Source organism: Spermophilus citellus, assembly GCF_964194105.1.
Source record: "Spermophilus citellus genome assembly, chromosome: 17".
NCBI classification, from domain to species: domain Eukaryota; kingdom Metazoa; phylum Chordata; class Mammalia; order Rodentia; family Sciuridae; genus Spermophilus; species Spermophilus citellus.
The window spans coordinates 53451457-53472159 of NC_138199.1; the positions used below are offsets into that span (position 1 = coordinate 53451457).

At 38.9% G+C, this 20703-nt stretch overlaps 1 protein-coding gene across 1 annotated transcript; it reads right to left on the reverse strand.

Moving 5' to 3' along the window:
* Positions 1–16043: 16043 nt before the first annotated feature.
* Positions 16044–20050, reverse strand: KRT24 (keratin 24; the record flags this gene model as incomplete). The annotated part of the gene is made up of 8 exons (XM_081272101.1): positions 16044–16147; positions 16379–16446; positions 16851–17068; positions 17401–17526; positions 17619–17780; positions 18031–18187; positions 18595–18677; positions 19463–20050. 8 exons carry the CDS (start codon positions 20048–20050, stop codon positions 16044–16046), a joined length of 1506 nt encoding a protein of 501 aa, XP_081128227.1.
* Positions 20051–20703: the final 653 nt, after the last annotated feature.

Here is a 20703-nt window from a genome sequence, read left to right on the forward strand (position 1 = left end):
TTTACTAATACTGTATAACGATGCCTGGAGCTCACACACTGTATGTTGCCTAATAAATAAATAGTAATCAGTGAATAATAAGCACAAGTGTGTGTGTGTGTGTGTGTGTGGGGGGGGGCAATGACCTATCTGGCAGCTGAGGACGTTTTCACAGATAAAGCAACTTTTGAGTTGCATCTTTTTTTTTTTTTTTTTTTTTTTTAAAGAGAGAGTGAGAGAGGGGAGAGAGAAAGAGAGAGAGAGAATTTTTAATATTTATTTTTTAGTTCTCGGCGGACACAACATCTTTGTTGGTATGTGGTGCTGAGGATTGAACCCGGGTCTCACGCACGCTAGGCCAGCGCGCTACCGCTTGAGCCACATCCCCAGCCCTTTTGAGTTGAATCTTGAAGAATAAATCGGAGGTTGCTGGATGGAGCAGGTGGAAAGGGGAAAAACAGAAAAAAATATGGGAAAAAAATATTACTATGGTATGATGGGCATGGGCTCTGGATCTAGAATTGTCTAGGTTGGAAACTCAAAAAGTTCAGTTGGCAGCTGCCCTGGATGAGCTATTTAATTGCTCTGTGTCTTAGATTCCTCATTCGTAAAATGGAGACAGCAGCAGCCCACCTCATAGGATCACTGTGAGTGTGGAATTAGTTGGTGCAGAGAGAATGCTTAGAACAGTGCCAGCACATAGTTGATGGGGAGGGGGAAGGGCTTGGCAAGTTTAGGGAGAAATGGGGAAGCTTCTTATGGCTGGAATTTAAGGCATGTGCTCAGAGTGGGGGCTGGGTGATTGGCAGGAAAAAGGAACAGAGAGCTAAGTAGGTTGCAAAGGGTGTCGCAGGCCATGGGAAGATGAAGCAGGAAGGAAGCAGTGAGTGTGTTTGCAAAGCACAGGGAGGACTTGATCTGCAGTTAGGAGGGGTGGCAACGGTGTGGAAGATGGACTGACAGGTCAGACAGGTAGCAGGGAAAGTGCCAACTCTTTTCACTGCGTCCCAAATACCAAATGTAACAAATATGCAACGTGTACACATTTATAAGGTGAAATTTTGTAAAATGATATTTACAATATATTTACAATATATGGAAAACCATTTAAAATAATACCATCCTTACATAATGTGTACCTTGATATTTTCCATTCTATTCCATTTAAAAATGCTGATTGTGTCCTGCTTTTTTTTTTTTTTTGGTACCGAGGATTGAACTCAGGGGCACTCAACTACTGAGCCACATCCCCAGCCCTATTTTATATTTTATTGGAGACAGGGTCTCACTGACTTGCTTATTACCTTGCCATTACTGAGGCTGGCTTTGAACTCTCGATTCTCCTGCCTCAGCCCCCTGAGCTGCTGGGATTATGGGCATGTGCCACCTCGCCTGGCATATCCCAGTCTTTTTAACGAATGTGGCACAACTTGCAGTTGGAGAAACACTGCCTTCAACTAACCTACCTGTTTAACCTTCTGGTTTGATCAACTTTCCCTCTTCACTGAAGCATCTTCCTGTCTTGACTTAGTCCGTCTCCTCTTCTTCCTCTTCACTTCCTTTGACTTCTCATTGAAAAGTTGAAAATGCCCAAAATTGAACAATGCCCAAACAAAACCACTTAAATATGATATAATAATGGCACCTAAGACATTCTTTCTTATTTAAATAGGTGCAAGTTCAAAAGAAAACAATTATAGTGATGCTTTGACAAGTGTCTCAGTATTACTCTTCCTCAACCAGAGTTTTAATTTGTAGATGACTTTATGTGCTTAATATAATCATATTTTCATATAAAAACACTTTTAGACCTTGGGGTATACTGTAATTGTGAAGAAAATGAAATAGAATAAAGAAAAGTTTTTTTTTTAAAGAACTCACCTTTGATTTTATTTCTTCTTTTGATCCAGCTTCAAACTTATTTTTTAAAATTTATTAGTTATCGACGGACCTTTATTTATTTATTTGTTTATATGTGATGCTGAGAATCCAACCCAGTGCCTCACACATGCTAGGCAAGCGCTCTATCACTGAGCTACAATCCCAGCCCCAGCTTCAAACTTATGACTGAAAAGAAACATAAGATACTATTGCAGTCTTGTGTTGGTGTTTGAGGTATTCATAAATACTGTAATAACCTTGTACCTGATGGTAGTGGGGGACTAGGGGCCGGGTTCCTAAATCAAGTCCTCTGTCATTGCCTCCACAGAGCAGGGATAAGGTATTGAGAATTGTACTTAATGGATAGGTTCTGTGGAGGTTTGTTTAGCCCCAGTAGTACAACACTGTTGCATCTAATTAAGAATATAAATAAGGTCAATGGGTAACTATTCTTGTCCCCAGTCCTCCCCTCTCCCCTTTCACCAAACACACAGCTTCTCACATACCAGCCCTGCCCTTCAAGCAGGTAGTGGTAGATCTCAATTTAATTCTTCAGGGTTGTCTTCCCCTCCTATCCCCCAACAGCAGAGTATTATTTTAATTTTATCTTATTTTATGTTTTTTTTTTTTTTTTTTTTGCTTCTATGTAGTTTAATTAATTAATTAATTATTTTAACTTTCCAGGTGTGTCTTGATGTCCAGGAGCTGTGGTTGGCTTGCGTCTGTCTCTTGCTCTCACGATGGACTTGAAGGAGCTGGATCTTCAGGGTGTTCACCTGGACTTGGGTTGGCAAAATCTGAGTCTGGGAGTTGGCCCTCTCTGTTATAGGGCTGGCTTCAAAGATGTTTTCTGAGGATGGGGTGAAGTTTGCTGAAGAGAAGAGATGAAACAAAAAGTTATTTGGGTAGTATAGTATCAGAAAGTATTCCTATTCACTTTGCCAGGAGAGAATATGCATTGTATAGATGTTCACTCTCTTCTATTCAAGTAAAACAAAATGTGGGTACCACATTTCATGGGGTGGGGTTTTGTGATTTCATGGGAAGGAGCTATCTCAGACTCCCTGTGTCTTTCATATCTAGTTGCATTTACACAGAGCATTTACTTTCATGGAGTAGGAGAATCCTGCTTTCTTAAGACATAGCAGTGATTCTCAATGGATCATTAAGCTCCTCTTCTCACTTGGCAATATCTGGAGACATTTTTGGTTGTCATAATAAGTGTGTGTGGGGTACTATTAGGTAAAGGCTACAGCTGCTGCTGCTAAACTTCCTACAACCCACAGGATAATCAACTCCACCCCCAAAGAACTACCAGCTCCAAATGTCTATAGAGTCAAGGTTGAGACACTCTGCTTTAAAACCTGACATTAGCATTTTATATATTACAAAAATTTCAGGAAACTACTGGATGAGAGTGAATCAGATCTCATTTTAATTACCCATAATGTCAATTCTGCCAGTTTGATATTTTTCTGATTTTTATGAAAGCTTAGTTGTACAGAGTTGTAGATTTGACAGCTAGGAGGTATCTTACGGCCCACCAACTCCTCATTTTATGGATGAAGAAAAAGGATATTTTTCCTAGAGTTCCTTATCTAAGGTTACTTGGTGAGTTTACAGACAGGCTGGCACCAAGGTTCAGTTCTACCATATCAGTGCAAAATTTAGCAACTTGCTAATGCAAGTTAGGTTAATAAGTTTTTCAATGGTTAGAGTGTATTTTCCAGAAGATAAAGATGCCATTGCTATCCTGATTCCTGTCTCACTGCTCCCAAAACACTGTAAGTGCTTATCATGAACCATCTTATGTTTTTAGAGTATACTTGAAAATTTATTTTAAAAGCAAAACATTGTTACTCAAGTTTAAATGTATTAAATCTTCTTAATTAAAAGAGAGCATATATACTTCTGGATACTTAATGGAATCCTAGCTGAGCTACATGCAGACATTTTATCTAGATTAATTCTCTTAAGCTTTTAAACAGGAGCCCTGCCTTACCACCTACCTGGTGAGAGAGGAGGTGATCTCATTCTGAATATGAGCCAACATTTCCCTAACGGCAATCTCATGCTGACAGTTTCAGTATCTCAGCTAATTCTGGGCCATAGTATTTGCAAAACAGGGCCTAATATGTGCAATTAGTAATTTGACTTTCAGATTTTTTCATGCATCATATGGAAAATTTCTTGTTCAAGTTACTAATTGAGGAAGCCCAAGATCTTGGATTTTTCTTAAGATCCTTTAAAGATAAACTCTATTAGGGAGTATAGTCTATTGGGAGTGTATTGCAGAAAACTCATGTGAAGCCATAAAATTGTCTGTGTAGACAATTGGTTTATGCTGTATTCACCCAGGGGGCAAGTTCTTCACATCAGGGCTGCTGTAGATGGTAGTTCTGTCTCCAGAGCCTGAAAAGTCAGCTTCTGTTAATTTGGCCTTACTGGAATTGGATGCATCATCACCATCAGCAGAAGTAGCATCAGCAGTAGCAATCTGCTGTTATAGCACTCTGCTCGGAAATACCATTCTCAAAACAGAGTCATTTATCAGTGAAGCAAAGTCGTCCTAGATTTGCTGACCTTGGCTGTGTTTTTAGTTTACCTGGTTGTGGAGTCTCATTTCAACATCTTGGTTTGACTGTCTGGTGTGGCTTCATGGTGAATGCTTGTGCCATTGAGGAGCAGAGTGAGATATCCCCAGGTGCCAGATCCCTGTCTACATGCACGTCAGAACCTGCAACAGCTCCCTGGCCTTTGATTTTTGGAAACAACCATCAAGGAATTCCACCATCATGGCAGGAGAATTCATTTCCTTTAGGAGTATTTCCCTTCATCTCATCCTTAGATTTGAATTGAAGACAGGAACTAAGTAAAAAAGAGGAAAGTTACACCTCAGGGGATGACATATCCATTTTCTTAGTTCTTTCTTGGGATAAATTGACTCCACTAGAGTTTCACCTGATTCCCTCAGCAGTCTTGAGCAAGGTCAGATCATCAGGACTCACTGCAGGTCATTGATGTGACCCCTGACCTTTGGGTATAGGGTCAGTTAAGTTTCAAACCTGGAAAAAATTTCAAATGCTTTCAATGCTCTGTATATGTTAGTATGTCCTTTTAAAAACATCTTGCTAAAGAAATATGTTTAGAAATGCTAATCTTTAGTTTGAATTTGCTAATATAATTTGCTATTCACTTTCCACATTTTGGCGGTAGGATGGTACTGCATATACAATGCCAAAAGCTTTGGGAAGGAATATTTTCAACATTTTTTTATTTCTTATGACACAGTGGTCATACCTTGTTTGCCTTGCATGTTGAGGGCTTCTACACATGCATGAAGTAGGGAATTAAATTAAAGAACCCTCAGAAATGCATGATGACTCTTTTCAGGAACTTCACCTGAAATTACCTAATTAAAAATTCTTACTAATAAAACATAAATGTGGGGGCTGGGGATGTGGCTCAAGTGGTAGTGCGCTCGCCTGGCATGTGTAGGGCGCTGGGTTTGATCCTCAGCACTACATAAAAATAAAATAAAGATGTTGTGTCCTCCGAAAACTAAAAAATAAATATTAAAAAATTCTCTCTTTAAAAACAAACCACATAAATGTGGTGGTGCTTCTTTCTTTGGGCATACAATCACCATGGTATTCTTATAGATAATGAGTTTCTGTGAGATTTTTAGCTAAAATATTTCTCCACTTTTAAGATTGCATTTCTTTATAAAAAAGAAAAATACTCTGTAACTTGTGGTTCCAGTATAATAATAAGCATGTCTTCATGTTGTGATAATCTCCATGGCTTATGTTTCCATTGTGCTGTGAAAGGGAACCACACCTTACTTTCCTCTGAAGTATTTAGCTGCTGGTTTGACGCTGTCAGTCTGGGGCATGAAGTGGCATGGCTAAGGGTTGTATCTGAAATCTGGAAAATCAGGACACTAAGGAGTTAGGCTCACATTCTGAACTGCTGTATGCTGGTGTTAGCCATGTCCATTTCAGGTCCTTCGAAGGAATTTTATATATGTACATATGGTTCCTTAATGCCAAATCCATTAAATCATTGATTAAGTATTTCTTCATAGCATTCACCTCTGCATTTGAGAATAAAATAACTACAAGTGATTTACTTAGTTTTATTGAGTTTTGGAAATTTTCTAGAAGTCTTTAAATTGAACTATATAAAAGTAAGCAAATTTTAAAAAAATTAATGTAACTAAAAGGTATTTTCTATTGCTTGTTTTGAGAAAAATAAAGGAGTAAGTGGAAAATGTTGCCAACAGTGTGATTCTTTTGTCCAGCTTTAGTGAACTTTCTTACTTTAGTTTAAAATTCATCAATTATCTAGTAATTTCTATAGTTGGGGTCTGAAATGCCTCCCAGGGGGCCCATGTGTTAGAGGTTTGATCTCTAAACTGGAGTGTTGGGAGCTGGTGGGACCTTTACAGGGAGGGCCTAGTGGGAGGTCTTCTGGTCACTGGGGGCATGCCCTCAAAAGGGATTGTGGAGCTGGGCGTGGTGATCCACACCTGTAATCCCAGTGGCTGAGGCAGGAGGATTGCCAGTTCAAAGCCAGCCTCAGCAATTTAATGAGGCGCTAAGTAACTCAGTGAGCTCCTGTCTCTAAACAAAATACAAAATAGGGTTGGGGATGTGGCTCAGTGGTCGAGCGCCCCTGAGTTCAATCCTGGTACCAAAAAAAAAAAAAAAAAGCTTAGGTGGGGGGATTGTGGGACCCCAGTTTCTTCCTCTTCTGCTTTTTCATGCCCTGGACATCAGGTAAAGAATTTGCTCTACCATACACTCCTCACCATCATCTGCTGCCTCTCCAAGGTCCAAAGCTATATGGCCAATCCACCATAGAGTGAAACATCTCAACTATAGAATAAAATCAACCTCTCCTTTTCTGTTGCAGTAAGGAAAGCCAAATGTTACGGTTTGGGTATGAGGTGCCCCCTGCAAAAAGCTTCTGTGTTCATGCAGGAACATTTGGAAACAACTAGAATATGAGAACTGTAACCTAATCAGCTCTTCCTAGTTTGAATAAACTGGGTGGTAACTGTAGCAGGTGGGGCTTGGGAGCAGATGGGTCACTGGAGGTCTGTCTTGAAAGGGTTCATCTTCCCTGTAGCTCCCTTTCTCCTCCCTGTCTGCTTCCTGGCTGTCATGGGGTGAGCAGTTTACCTCTTCAGGGCCTTTCAGTCACGATGTTCTTTCTGCCTCAGCCTGGGCCCAGAGCAATGGAGTCTGCTGACTAATAGAACTGAGATCTCTGAAACCCTGAGCCCCCCAAAAACCTTCCCTCCTCTAAGTTGTTCTTTGCCAAAGTCCGGCTGCAGCAAAATAACTGGGGGGTGACGAGCAACTTGTGTAGATTGATATAGCAGGAGTGGGAGCCATTTATTGTAGGACCGGAGCGGTATTTATACATTCCACACAGCTTATCTTTTTTTTTTTTTAAATTTTTTTTTATTTTTTTATTTTTTAGTTCTCGGCGGACACAACATCTTTGTTGGTATGTGGTGCTGAGGATCGAACCCGGGCCGCACGCATGCCAGGCGAGCGCGCTACCGCTTGAGCCACATCCCCAGCCCTACACACAGCTTATCTTAATTAGCATAAACTAGATACATCAGTCAACCAATAAGGAATCTCCACACTTAATGGCTCGCTGGCATTACTTCACAAACCACTCCCTCTGGCATTTTGCCCGGGGCCATCCAGACTTGTTTACGGACTCTAACAGTTCTTGAAGAATATTTTGGTCACAAAGCTGACTAAAACACTGACCAATACAGGAATACGTCTTATAGTCCCATTTTCTTCTTGACCATCTGCGGCCAGGTTGAAATTTCCTATACTATTTTACAATTTTATCTTTAAGCTACTATTCACTTGCTCCAGAGCTTGAACCTTGTCTGGGTACACTGTGAGATGGCCACTCAGGTTTCACATTAGTCTCATTACCAGACAATAGCCCACTTTCAACTCCTTCAAGTAGGTATTTCCAAAGTTTTTAGAAAAATCTCCACCTCACGAGCCACTTTACCACATTTCCCTGCTACAGATTCTTCCTTTCCAAGGACCAAAATGTAATGGCCATGGACTTGATTTTTTTGGGCAGAGTATGACATAATGAAGGGGTTTCAACCATGCAAAGTCCCACACATTTAAAGGATGTTCAGGGAATTATCAATTAGTAATTCCTTTTTCTAGTTGATAAAGTTGGTTGTCTCTTCTCTGATGTAATCACTTTAGGAATTTTTAGGATTATTAATACATTAAGGATTATTAATATTAATATTTTATTAATTATTTGTTAAACCCAAGATAGCATCTTTTTTTTCACTTTTTAAAAAAATTTGTTTTAATTACACATGACAGTACAATGACCTTGAAATATCTTACATTTCAATCAGATGGGATATAATTTCTCATTTTTTCTGAGTGTACAGGTTGCAGACTCATATTGGTCATGCAGTCACATATATACACACAGTAATAATAATGTCTATTTCATTCTACTATCCTTCCTTTCCCCCCATCCCTTCCTCTCCCTACCCATCACTTCTCTTTACCTAATCTAAGGTAAAATATTCTTTTTTTTTCCTCACATCTTCATACATAAGAAAGCATCTTATTTACTTAAAGGTACAAAACCCCCACGTCTGGTATTTATTATTTTACATCTGAAAAAGAAAGTGGCTGATATTTATATGATATCAGCCTAATTAAACTTGATTTTCCATTATGGAATTTTTGCCTCCACATATTTTTGATCACTTTTATAGCTGTGCTTATAATGATTCATTTTACCTTGGAATTACATGATAAAAATTCCATCTTTTCAGATGAAATTATTTGAAATTTTGGAGATTTTAAGGGTTTCTCATGAAGTAATAATGGTGAATCCTTAGCTTATTTGTAATCTGTACAATAAATATGGGGAGTCTTTTAGAAGAAAATTTAGGAAGAGAAATTGTCAGATTTATTTTAATGTTCTTATTTATTCCCCTTAGAATTTTGTCAATTGTCAGAAAATAAAATTTAAAAATTTCCTCAAATCCTGCCTTTGAATTTTGAAGTGACTAATGATAAGTAACTTTGTCCTTATTTTACAAAAGTGTAGGACCCCCAAGAAAGTTAAAGAGGAATGGAGGAATTGGTACAAAATAATAATGTGGTTGATTTAGTGTTCAAAAGCAAACGTGTACATTTCTTCAGGTTCTGCGGTGACTGTGACTCGTTCTCTTGGCATTTCTTTGGTGATCATGGGGACTCCCCTCCCCCCCCAGCATTGTTTCCTTATTATCAAATGAATTTTTCTGTATAATAAACGTGTGCTGTCAGAGACAGTGAGATAAAGCCACAGATTGATGGAGGATCCTTCCTTCCTTCCTTCCTTCCTTCCTTCCTTCCTTCCTTCCTTCCTTCCTTCCTTCCTTCCTCTCATCTTTGATAGAAGCTGCCACACACAGAAAGATTGTATTTTTTGGTAGATAAACTTGGTGTCAGTTGATGTTCTTTCTTTGTCCTCTGCTTCATTTTACTTCAAGGGAGAGTGCATCTTTGTTCCTATGTTTTTGAACCCTCTACTCATTAAATAAACATTTCTCAAACATTTGTTAAAATTGAAACCACACTTAATCTTTGACAAAATATTCAAATGATATATTTAGAAAACATGTATATCAAGCTGACATTTGTTGTCATTAGCAAGTGTAGGGTTATTGGTGAAATACTATGTGTATTTTAGTTTTTGTTGTTGCTTTAAAAAATAACACAAAATATATTTAATATGCTAAGTGAGAGAAGTAAAAATATATGTTAAAAGAGACTGCAGCTTGAAGTGATGGCTTCAAATGAGCAAGATCTTGTAAACTAAGTAAAATTAATAAAATGAAGTTCTAAGGGTAAAGTGGCACATGTTTGTAATCCCAGCTGCAGGGAGGCTGAGGCAGGAGGATCTCAAGTTCAAAGCCAGCTTGGACAACTTAATGAGACCCTGTCTCATACATTAATAATAATAATAATAATTATTATAATAAAAACAACAACAATAGGGCTGGGGATGTAGCTCCATGACAGAGTGTTTGCCTATCATACATGAAACCCTGGGTTTAATCTTCAGTACCATGGGAGAACAAAACAAAACAAAACAAAACCTCTTTGAGAGTTAAAAAAACAAAACATCAGATGAAACAGGAAGTTTCTCTGCAAAAGTCCCAGTTAGGTAGAGTTTGTGAGTGTGACTTGGCCAAAGAAATCGTGATTTTTGTCTAGAAAAAAGAAGACAGATAAGCATTTTTAAATAGCTCAAAGACCTGAACCAGCATCAAAGAGCTGGAAATTACAGAGAGAGACAGGTTTGGCTCAAAATAAGGAAAACATTTCTAACCTGGCACCTGTCTTTACTAAAATGGGCTGCCTTTCAAAGTCATGAGTTTTCCAAGCTCTGGGCATTTTCAACTCAGAGAACAATCTAGAATAAAGTTTCAGAAAGGATTTCTGTTCTGTGTGGGAGGCTAAATTAAAAACCGCCGCCCAACTTGTTAAAATTCTATTGATTTTTATGTTGCTAGGATTATCATAGAAATCACAAGCGCTGATACTGGATCTTCATGGAAACTTTTGGGTGTGGAACACCCAGTGGGGAAAGAAAAAAAAATGACTTCATCTTCATAGGGTGCAAGAAAGCCCTCATTTGCATAAAAAACTTTCACGGAAAATTAAAAATATGGCTTCTTGGTCTTAGGCAAATTAATAAAAAAAATCATTTGAAATAGTATATTTGCAGATAGATGCAAGCAATGAGAAAAGCCAAAAGGCATTGTGTTTCTCACGATGAGGGTGTTTTTAATTAATTAATTGACAGAGGTTGCGATACTTATGAAAAAGTTCTTTACTCAAGGTCAGCAAACTCCTGGTGTTAATAACCTCAGTTATAAATGTGTTGGTAAAGGTTTTACAAGGATGAGAGAGAATGCTTGGAAAACTGTGATTACATTTCTCAAGACATACAAGTCAAAAACGAATTTTCTTTTTCTTTTCTTTTTTTGTTTCGTTTTTAAACAAAATCCTTTGCAGATCTCCTGCCACTTTATTTCTATACCCATTTTTAGAATGGTTTTTGCTTAGATTGCGTATGATATGCACATTTTTTTTTTTTTGCTTATAAAAATCTAGTTTTCTGTAAACTCTGTCCCTCTGACTCAGCCCCACCTGGGCTGCCAATGTGCCGTTCTGAAGATGCTCCTGTCCTACTTAGAAAGCTGGTCTCTCTAGTTTTGCCCTTGACTTGGAATCCTGCTTCAGTTTAATGGCCAAAGGGGCATTTGATAGGTACCCTGGCTTCATCCTGAGCTTAGGTTTAGGTTGTTTTATTTTTTATTTTTTAGTGGGGGTGAATACTTGGGATTGAACTCAGAAGCACTCGACCACTGAGCCACATTTCCAGCCCTATTTTATACTTTATTTAGAGACAGGGTCTCACCTGCTTAGTATCTCCCTTTTGCTGAGGCTGGCTTTGAACTCTCGATCCTCCTGCCTCAGCCTCCTGAGCTGCTGGGATTACAGGCATGCACCACTGCACCTGGCACTTAGGTTGTTCTTGTTAACTCTTCTGTTCTCTGACTTCAGCAGCTTTCTCCTCTCCATGTTGATAGAAAAACTGTTTTAGAAATCCTGAAGCTTGCCTCTTTATTTCAGGTTGTGGAGAAGCAGCTTTGGAAAAATGGAAACTTTGGGGGTAACTTTCATAGAGTGGGTCACTGTGTGAATTTAGGATGTGACACAGTAGAATTCATTGATTTTGGTAGAGTAGAAAGAACACAGCTGTGGAATTGGGAAGAGTGGGATTCATATTCTAATGTTGTCCCTCACTTGCTGTGTGACATGGAAAAAATGGTTTAACCTCTCTAAGCTCCATTTTCTTCATCTGTAAAAAGGAACAGTAATACCTAACTAGGGTTTGTGATTAAGTGAAATAAAGCAAACCAAGTATTTATATACCTAGTAAGTGCTCATGAAATGTAAATTTCTTTCCCCCTTCTAATTTTTCTCCTTCTCCTCCTTTGTTTTTCTCAAAAAGTTTTCAGACTTATTAAAGACTTATTCATTTATTGTGATGCTTTTATATCACAAGTGGAACCATATACAGCTATACGTTTTCTAATTTGTTTTTAAATACAAAGGTAACCTCTACTCCTTGGACCAGGGCAAGCAATTGAAAGATGATCCCCCCCCCCAAAAAAAAAAGTGAGCAGTCTTCTTCTGCTGCTCACCAGTTCCTTACCAGCTCACCAGGTCATCGCTGTTAACCTTTGGACATGGGCACGTTTTTCTATGTTCATACAAACACATACAAAAACATTTGGGCTTCTCCTCTCTCCTTTTAGTATGTTTGTTTAAACAATGTGATAACTCTGTATTTTGCTTTTTTCATGTAACAAAATGGAGTGGATATATTATCAAGTTAATAAGCACAGATTTTTAAAATGTGTTCTAATTAGTTATATAAGACAGTAGAATATGAGAGAATGCACTTTGACACATCATACATAAATGGAGTATAACTTTTCATTCTTCTGGTTGTACATGATGCACAATCACACTGGTCAGGTTTATTTTTAAAATTGCATTACATCCTGGTGTCTGGAGGCACATAGTTTATTCAATCATTTCCTTATTGATGAATATTCAGGCTGTTGTCATGTATTCTCTCTTTTAGAAAACACCACAATAAACACTTTTTCACATATACTAGATGTCTGGCTCGGGGTCTTTAAGGAATCAAACAGGTCTTGGTATAAAAAATGATTGGTTACTGAGGAAATTCGTCTCCCCACAATTGTGACAAGTATTTACTAGCTTCCCAAACTGAGTGGCCTTCTTCTTTTAATTTCTCTAGAATACTCCATATTATAGATCTACAACTTATCTTTGATTGTTACCCATTCTAGAAAACTGTTTCTGGAATGTTGGGCAAGTTTTGGGGTGGGTAGTTTAGAAGAAAGAATCTGTCGTTGAACTGGCTAGTTGTACCCATGAGCTGACAGCCAACCTGTGTTTCTGAACTGAGTCTCAGCTCTTCTCCACTCTGGAACTTCTGAGTAGTTCTTGCATCCATTTTGAGAAGGATAAAGAAGTTTGCCTAAAAGTTGTGAATGATTTCTTGACCAATTTATTCAGAAGTCAGTGTAACCTTTTAATTGCATTTTATAGGTGTACATTTATAGGATAGTGAACAATACATTTTTGTAATCTTCACCCCCCTCTAGTAGCTACGGCAATATTGCTTTTATACGTATAATTTGCTTTCCTCCTTTTTGGATCACTTGGATCCACCTATAACAGTCTGTTTTTATTAGTTATAATGAAAAACCTGAAGCAGGAAAACTTCCTAGAGAACAGAGGTTTATTAAGTTCAAACTTTTGGCTGCTGGAAGTCAAAAGCATGATATCAGTTCTGATGAGACTCTTCTTTGGCTGCAGTTCCATGTAGCAGATAGCAATGGTGGGGGTGAAGGTAGGAGGAGAGACTGCTTTGAAAATTGGAAGTCAGAGAGAAACTGGTGCCCCACAGTCCCCTTCCAAAGGCATCCCACCAAACTGACCTAAAGACCTCCCATTAGGCCCCGCCTCTTAAAGATCCCACCTCCCCACGTTGTCACACTGAGTACCAACCTTCCAACACATGAAGCTTTGGGGGACACATTGCCCAACCCGACTTGTCATTAAGAGGCAAATTTGAGCCACACACTGCATGTCCAGCTGCAGTTTTGTTGGGAGCACCCCTAAGCTTTCATGTTCTTTGTAAAAGAACAGCAAAACAAACACCTCTTCTCTCCTTCTGTCTAGGAGCCTAAGTTTTGTACGCATGACAGTTCTGGGATGCACCCTGTGTTTGTCCTTTCTATGCCATTTATGTACTAATGTTTTTTTAAAAAGTGGCTGAAGTGTTATTCCAGTGTTTGCTTCTTTCCACCCAATCATTTCATGTAGACATAAATATTATGAATGATTAAGTTGCTTTTAAAATGGTTGGATCAATCTATTCTGTTACGCACGTGTCATATCTGAGCCACTATCATTTTTAAAAGTGACTTCTTACTCTGAGTGTTTTTTTACTTGGGGAGGTTGCTTGGATATATTACTTGAGCTACATTTTGGGTGATTTATATCCATCCCTTTGCCTCTTCTTGTCTGAACGCTGTTTAATTCCATGAAGTCATTAGGCAAGTTTGGACTTCTTTCCTTAGAGCTTTGAATCCTTTGGTTGTTTCCTTTGTGCTGCCTGCTATACATCTTGTTTCTAATCTGTGATGACAGATGCCACTTCTAGAATTCTCACCCTTCTTGTCCATTGTCCCTTGAGGTCAAAAAGACAAGAGCAACCCTATGAGTCTCTGGAAAATTCATAGACATGTAGACACTGGATCTTCCTTTCCATGTGTATGTCCACTCAGAAGAAACGTGTGCTTAAAAGTTGACCAGCGAGTTGGACAATGAAGTTTCAACATAGACGTTTTCTTCTTACTTCATTCTGAAATAATTTTAGGACAGGTAATAATAAATGCTCTGTTCTTAACCTTTTATTCCGTACTCCAAATACACTTCAGGATCCAGAATGGTTCCATAGTGTTGGTATTAAAAATCAAGGATGCTCTTGGCAACAGCTTCTATTGTGTCTCAGTACATTGGAACCTACAAATGAACTGAATGTTTCTGTTTCTGAACAGTCCTTTAGTACAAATGCAGCATCTTAACACGGGCCAAGGAAACAGAGTGAGGCTTCTCACTCCAGATGATTTTTAGAGTTGCCTCATACTGTGGCCCTGATATGAGGATACTATTGGCCATGAATACAGGTCCCAGGAAAGCAGGGTCCACAGCTAGAAGACTAGATCTGGGAAGACCCATGGAGACAGGCTTCCTTGGTGTAGCTGTGAAGGCCCTAGGGACTGGAGGCTACATAGAACAGGTTTCCATTTCTGGAAACATCCAAGTTGTATCAGCTGGTCCATATTCTTCATTATGTATTCTTAAATTTTCCAGTGAAGAGAAATATTCAGGGTTTCATTTACTGTAATGATTTGATGAGAAACATGTTTGATTTAAGACAGCATTGCATTTTTTGAGTAATGGTAGAGTGCTTGCCTAGCATGTGTGAGGCACTGGGTTTGATTCACAGTACCGCATATAAATAGATAAATAAAGGTTCATCAACAACTAAAAATATATGTATTAAAAAGAAACCTGGTACCATGTCATAATCTAACCTTTTTTCCCAAGGCTCTTTATTTGGCTCGTCTCCAAAACATCTTACAAACACGACATGTCTGATTCCTGTGGCATTTCTGATGAATATTGTGAAATCAAGTCCTTTCCTATTCACTCCTCTTGATTCCTATTATGTTCTTTGTGTTTCGACTTTCCTCCCCACCTACAGCATAAGCTTCCCACAGTAGGAGGCATAACTGATGTTTCTTTCTTTCTTTTTTTTTTTCCTTATGAAATGCCCCATTTTCCTGATGGACACACAAAAAATAGGGCGTTAACTGTTGATAAGTTGATTGTTCAAATGATCTCATCCTTTTTTGTGTGCTGAGTTGTTGACTGCAGTGTTAGGGACACTGAGGTCTAATTTAATATACAGTGCCACTCAATTCTTGTGCAATGTCAAAAATGCCTACATACAAGATGTCTATAATACTAATTTTATGAAGAAGGCACACGATAATGAATTAATACTAGTAACATAATGATGCAGCTAGATCACAATTGAGAGGCTCATTTCTAAGTAAGATATTGGTTTTCTTAAAAAATTCAGTAAGAGAGCCTGAGCATAGTTCAGTGTTAGACTTACCTAGCGAGTGTAAAATGTAAAATAAAATAGAAAAAAAAGAAAAGAAAAAACATTCAGCAACGATTTTGTTAACTTGCAAGAGTAAGTTTATTGAAGCCTAGAAGCAATTAGAGCAGGGCTGTCATTTCAACTTTCAAGAGCAATCTAATAAAGAAATAAGAGGATGCAGAAAAATTGGCTAGTCATCTATTTCTAGACTGAAGTGTTTCCATGAAGATATTCAGAAGATTGACTTAGAATGATGTGATTTTTTCACTTGTGTCTTTCTTGATTTTTTTTTCTTTGAAAGACACTCTTGTTGACCTGGAAATCGCTCATTTTATTTTCACCTCTGAAATACTGCTGACTTGAGATGAGACGACTTTGCCATCCACCACCTCTTCTATGATGGTCTTAGTGACTCTCGTCTTGTTGGGATCTGAAAAATCATGGGATGACAAGGTCAGGCTGGAAACTCACAGAAACGCAAATCCACAGAAATTCAATTATATTCACGAAGTGTGTTTGTTCTCTATGGGTAGGATTATGTAAATAATCGTATGCATTTTAATATGACAAGCAAACCATGCTTTTACTTAAAAGTAAAATTTAAAAATTACAAAAATTATCATCAATGTTAAAAAAAAAAAAAAAAAAAGAAAAAGTCTACCTCTTCCTTGACCAGAATAGCTTCCAGATCTTGAGTCACCCGATACCAAATCCCTGGATCCTATGTTTCTAGAGAAAAGAAGAATTGTGTTTTCCTTTGCAGTTTGCAAAGGTAGGAAAAAACCCTCCCTACTGGGGATTCTCCATGATGGAGCTTTGGATATCTCTTTTGGTTTTTGGTACCATGGACTGAACCCAGGGGTACTTAACCACTGAGCCACATTCCTAGTGCTTTTTTTTTTTTTTTTTTTTTTTTTTGTGGTGCTGGGGATTGAACCCAGGGCCTTGTGCACACGAGGCAAGCACTCTACCAACTGAGCTATATCTCCAGCCCCTGGATATCTTTTGATTGTACCGTGTCTGTGACTTTATTACTTCAAAACTACAATTCCAACCTCAGTGTCTCTTTTCAGCTTCGTAAAAAAAAAAAAATGCATGGTTTGCATTTTGGCCAATTTCTGACTTTCGTTTACCCTCCTTCTCCATCGAGCAGGCGGCGGTAGGTCTCGATCTCCATCTCCAGGCGGGACTTGATGTCCAGCAATTGCTCGTATTCTGTGTTCTGGCATTCGGTCTCACTCCGGATCTGGCAGATCTGCTCCTCCAGGCTGCTGATCTGCACCTGAATTTCTGACAACCGAGTCACGTAGCTGGCTTCTGTATCAGCCAGAGTCCCTTCCAGGGAGCTTTTCTATGAGAAAAAGCAAATAAAAAAATTCATGATGAAGATAAGTCAATGGATGATTTAAAAAATATACAATTTTATATGGTTCTAGAGGTGTGCTTTCACTCAATAACAACCTCTATTGATTAATCATTGCTTTTTAAAATTTTTGTTGGCATTATCTTTTCAGATTAAATATTTTATGGAAATAGAGTAGATTAACTACTTTATGCTTTCTAGAACCATGGTACAGTTCTCCATAACATTACTTTTATCATGTGACTAGTGAACATCTTGGGAAAAAAAAGTGCATTTGCTTAACTCCCTGTTGGAGATTTTGAAAAGCTATTTGCACATACCATGGCCAGTTGGGACTGAAGCTCAATTTCCAGGGCTTGCAGGGTACGTTTCAGTTCTGTTATCTCATTCTTGGCAGAACTGGCGGCCCCAGCATCAGTAGAGATCTGTGCTTGCAGGGCTGCACTCTAAATAGAAATAAAATGCATTTCTTATAGGCCATGAAAGGAGCAGAAGTGTGTAGCTGCAGGCTTCAAGATGCCCCACAGAGAGGAGATACCTGCTTGTTGAACTGTTCCTCTGCCTCCCGGCGGTTCTGCTCAGCCAGCTCCTCATACTGTGCCCTCATGTCATTCAATAATTTGGTCAGGTCGGTTCCTGGGGCAGCATTCATTTGCACAGTCACATCCCCTCCAGAACTTCCTTGCATACTCTTCATTTCCTAACACCAAGGAGAAAAGATCACCGTGATGCTAATAGGAAAGCAACAACTTCCGAAAATGTGCAGAGCTAGTGCGAATTTGAAACTAGGACACCTGGGGGGGGGGGAATCAAGTTCAGATATACTATGCTTATTATTACTCTTTTTCTGGTCTTTAGATGTGGGAAATTCATTGAGTTTATCCTTATAAAACAGATGTGGGGGAAAATATGGAAGTCAGGGCTTTCACTCCTGTGGAGCTGGTCCCAACCTCCTCGTGACTCTTCTTCAGATAGGTCAGCTCCTCAGTGAGACTCTCAATCTGCATCTCCAGGTCAGAGCGGGTCATGGTCAGGTCATCCAGGACTTTCCGCAGGCCATTGATGTCGGCCTCCACGCTCTGCCGGAGACACAGCTCGTTTTCATACCTAAAAGGGGCAGCAAGAAGGTAGCAGTGAGCTGGCCTGACACCTTTCAAAGAATCCCCTGCATTTCCTACAGATTGAGCAAGTTCTCACCTCTACACATTTTGATAAATGAAGGTTACTAAGTTTTCTCTGATGATTTTCCCCCATAAGGAAAAACAGAAGTCTGATGTTAGCCCTAATCATGTCTAATAATTTTATGATGAAATCCTCATCCCTAACTTGTCTCCTCTTTTATTTTATTTTATTTTTTTTTCCTGGAATGATGGTTTCTACAGTTTACCCTTGGGATGTTTGTGAACTGAATTTAGGTCATGATCCCCAGAAAGATATTAAGAAAAATTTTTAAGCAAATGGATTGGATTTTATTTTTTCCTGTCACACTTGTTTTCAAGTCTGATGTGTCTTACTTCAGTCTGAAGTCGTCAGCAGCCAGTCTGGCATTGTCAATCTGCAAAATGGTTCCAGCATTTTCAACAGTGGCCGTGATGATCTAGAAAAAGATGATACTAATGAATGGTTCACTCATGATTTTTTGCCTTGTGTCTGTAGGCCTGCCTGGGAAGGCAGGTGTTTTCTGTGTTACCAGCTCTTAATGGGGAATTGATTTGCAAACTTACATAGTAATGATACCTGTATATTTAGGATTATATCTTTCTGCAAAAAAGGTAACAATTTGCACATTTATAGGAATAGGCACAGAACATAGCCCTTCTGTGGATTTTCACTGTTTGGAAGATCAGTTATTCCATGAGCTCTTTCAGAACGTAGTACAGAGGTTGAATTTCACTTAGAGAAAAATGCCTTTAAAAAATATTTCCCTTACAACAATGGCTAAACATTGTTGGTTTCACTACCTCCTTTTACAGTATTTGTACCAGATTTTCTAGGAAGAAAAATAGTCGGAAGGACTCTTTTAAGTCTACTAAGACACTAAAATGTGTTAATCTGTTAGGATTAGCCATAAAGTAATTAGATTTAACTAATTGGTTCTTTGTAATCAGTCTTATATATACATGTTAGCTGCCTGGCATGATATATACATTTTACCCTTATGGAGAAATACTCAAAGCTGAGATGCAATCAGAAAATTAATGCGGTTAGATGTCACATAGTGAGCTGTCATCATTAAGACATACCATGTACCATTTTACATAAAAAACAAGCAATTATATTTTAAAATAACTCATTGACTTTGAATTTTCATTACAGCATATGATCTGACTAAAAGTGAAAGATACATCATAGAAACTTAGCCTATCACAGATAGTATCTTACCTGGTTCCTGAGATCTTCAATTATTGAATAGTATTTGCTATAATCTCTTCCAGAGCCATCATTTCCAGACCCAGACCCAAATTTGTCATACCACGCCTTGATTTTATTCTCCAGATCAGTGTTAGCCTCCTCCAGGGCTCTGACCTTGTCTAGGTAATTGGCCAGGCGGTCATTGAGGTTCTGCATAGTTTGCTTCTCACCTCCAGAGAAAAGCCCCCCGTCACCAACGCCACCACTCAGGCAACCTCCCATGCCACCTCCATGGCTGTAGAAACCTCTATTATCACCGCTGCTGAATCCAGAGCCCCCACCAAAGCAACTCCTGGAGCCCAAGGTTGCTCCCAGACCACCTCTTACTGAGCAGCTCCCAAAGCCTCCTGCAAAGCCATCTCCAAAGCCACCTCCAAAGCCACCTCCAAAGCCACTGCTAGGTCCCCCACTCAGGCCACAGTTGCCAGTTCCTCCTTGGAAGCCTCTGGCAGAGCCACCCCCCAGACCACATCTGCTTCCACTGCTGACGCTGCTTCTACCAGCGGACACACTGCTGCTCCCAGCCCTGGAGGAGGAGATGCGAGAAGAGCAAGACATGTTGTTCCTGCAAAGCTTAGCTCGTCCCAGGGAATGTGAGAGGTGGAGGGAAGAGCCAATGGATTTCTGCTCTTATATACACACTTTTTCAGGGTGTTCCTTTTCTTTGTCACTGAATTACTGTTACAGTTTTGCTAATCCATAATTGGATAATTTCTTTTTCATGAACCCACTCTACTGGCTGTTTTTCTAAGGCTGGGTCAGAGCCCTGGGGCATTTACTAGACTGGGGAAAAAAAAAAGGTGGAGCAAAGCAAAAAAAAAAAAAAAAAAAAAATCCAGAATTATAGTTTTAACCTTTCAGAGATTTAGATGACTGGTAATTCTTTTCTGAAAATATAATTCCATTAAATTTGCCACATGACTTCCCAATTGCAGGGAACACCTGCAGATTATCACACGTAATTAAAATGATGAGAACAAAAATTTTCCAACATGGAACTTTTTGTTCGATTTGTTGTCAAAAGTTAGAAATTGGCTCTAACCTCAGTGTTAGTTCCAGGTTTAATTAAGTCTTCTCTTTGATGATTTCAATCAGCCTGCTTTTGAGGTTGTTGAAGTTTATGCAGTTAGGTTTTTGCAATTTTTGATATTGAATGAATATGTTTTTGCTGTTAATAAAAACTTAAATCAATAGCCTTCCAGGCCAGTATT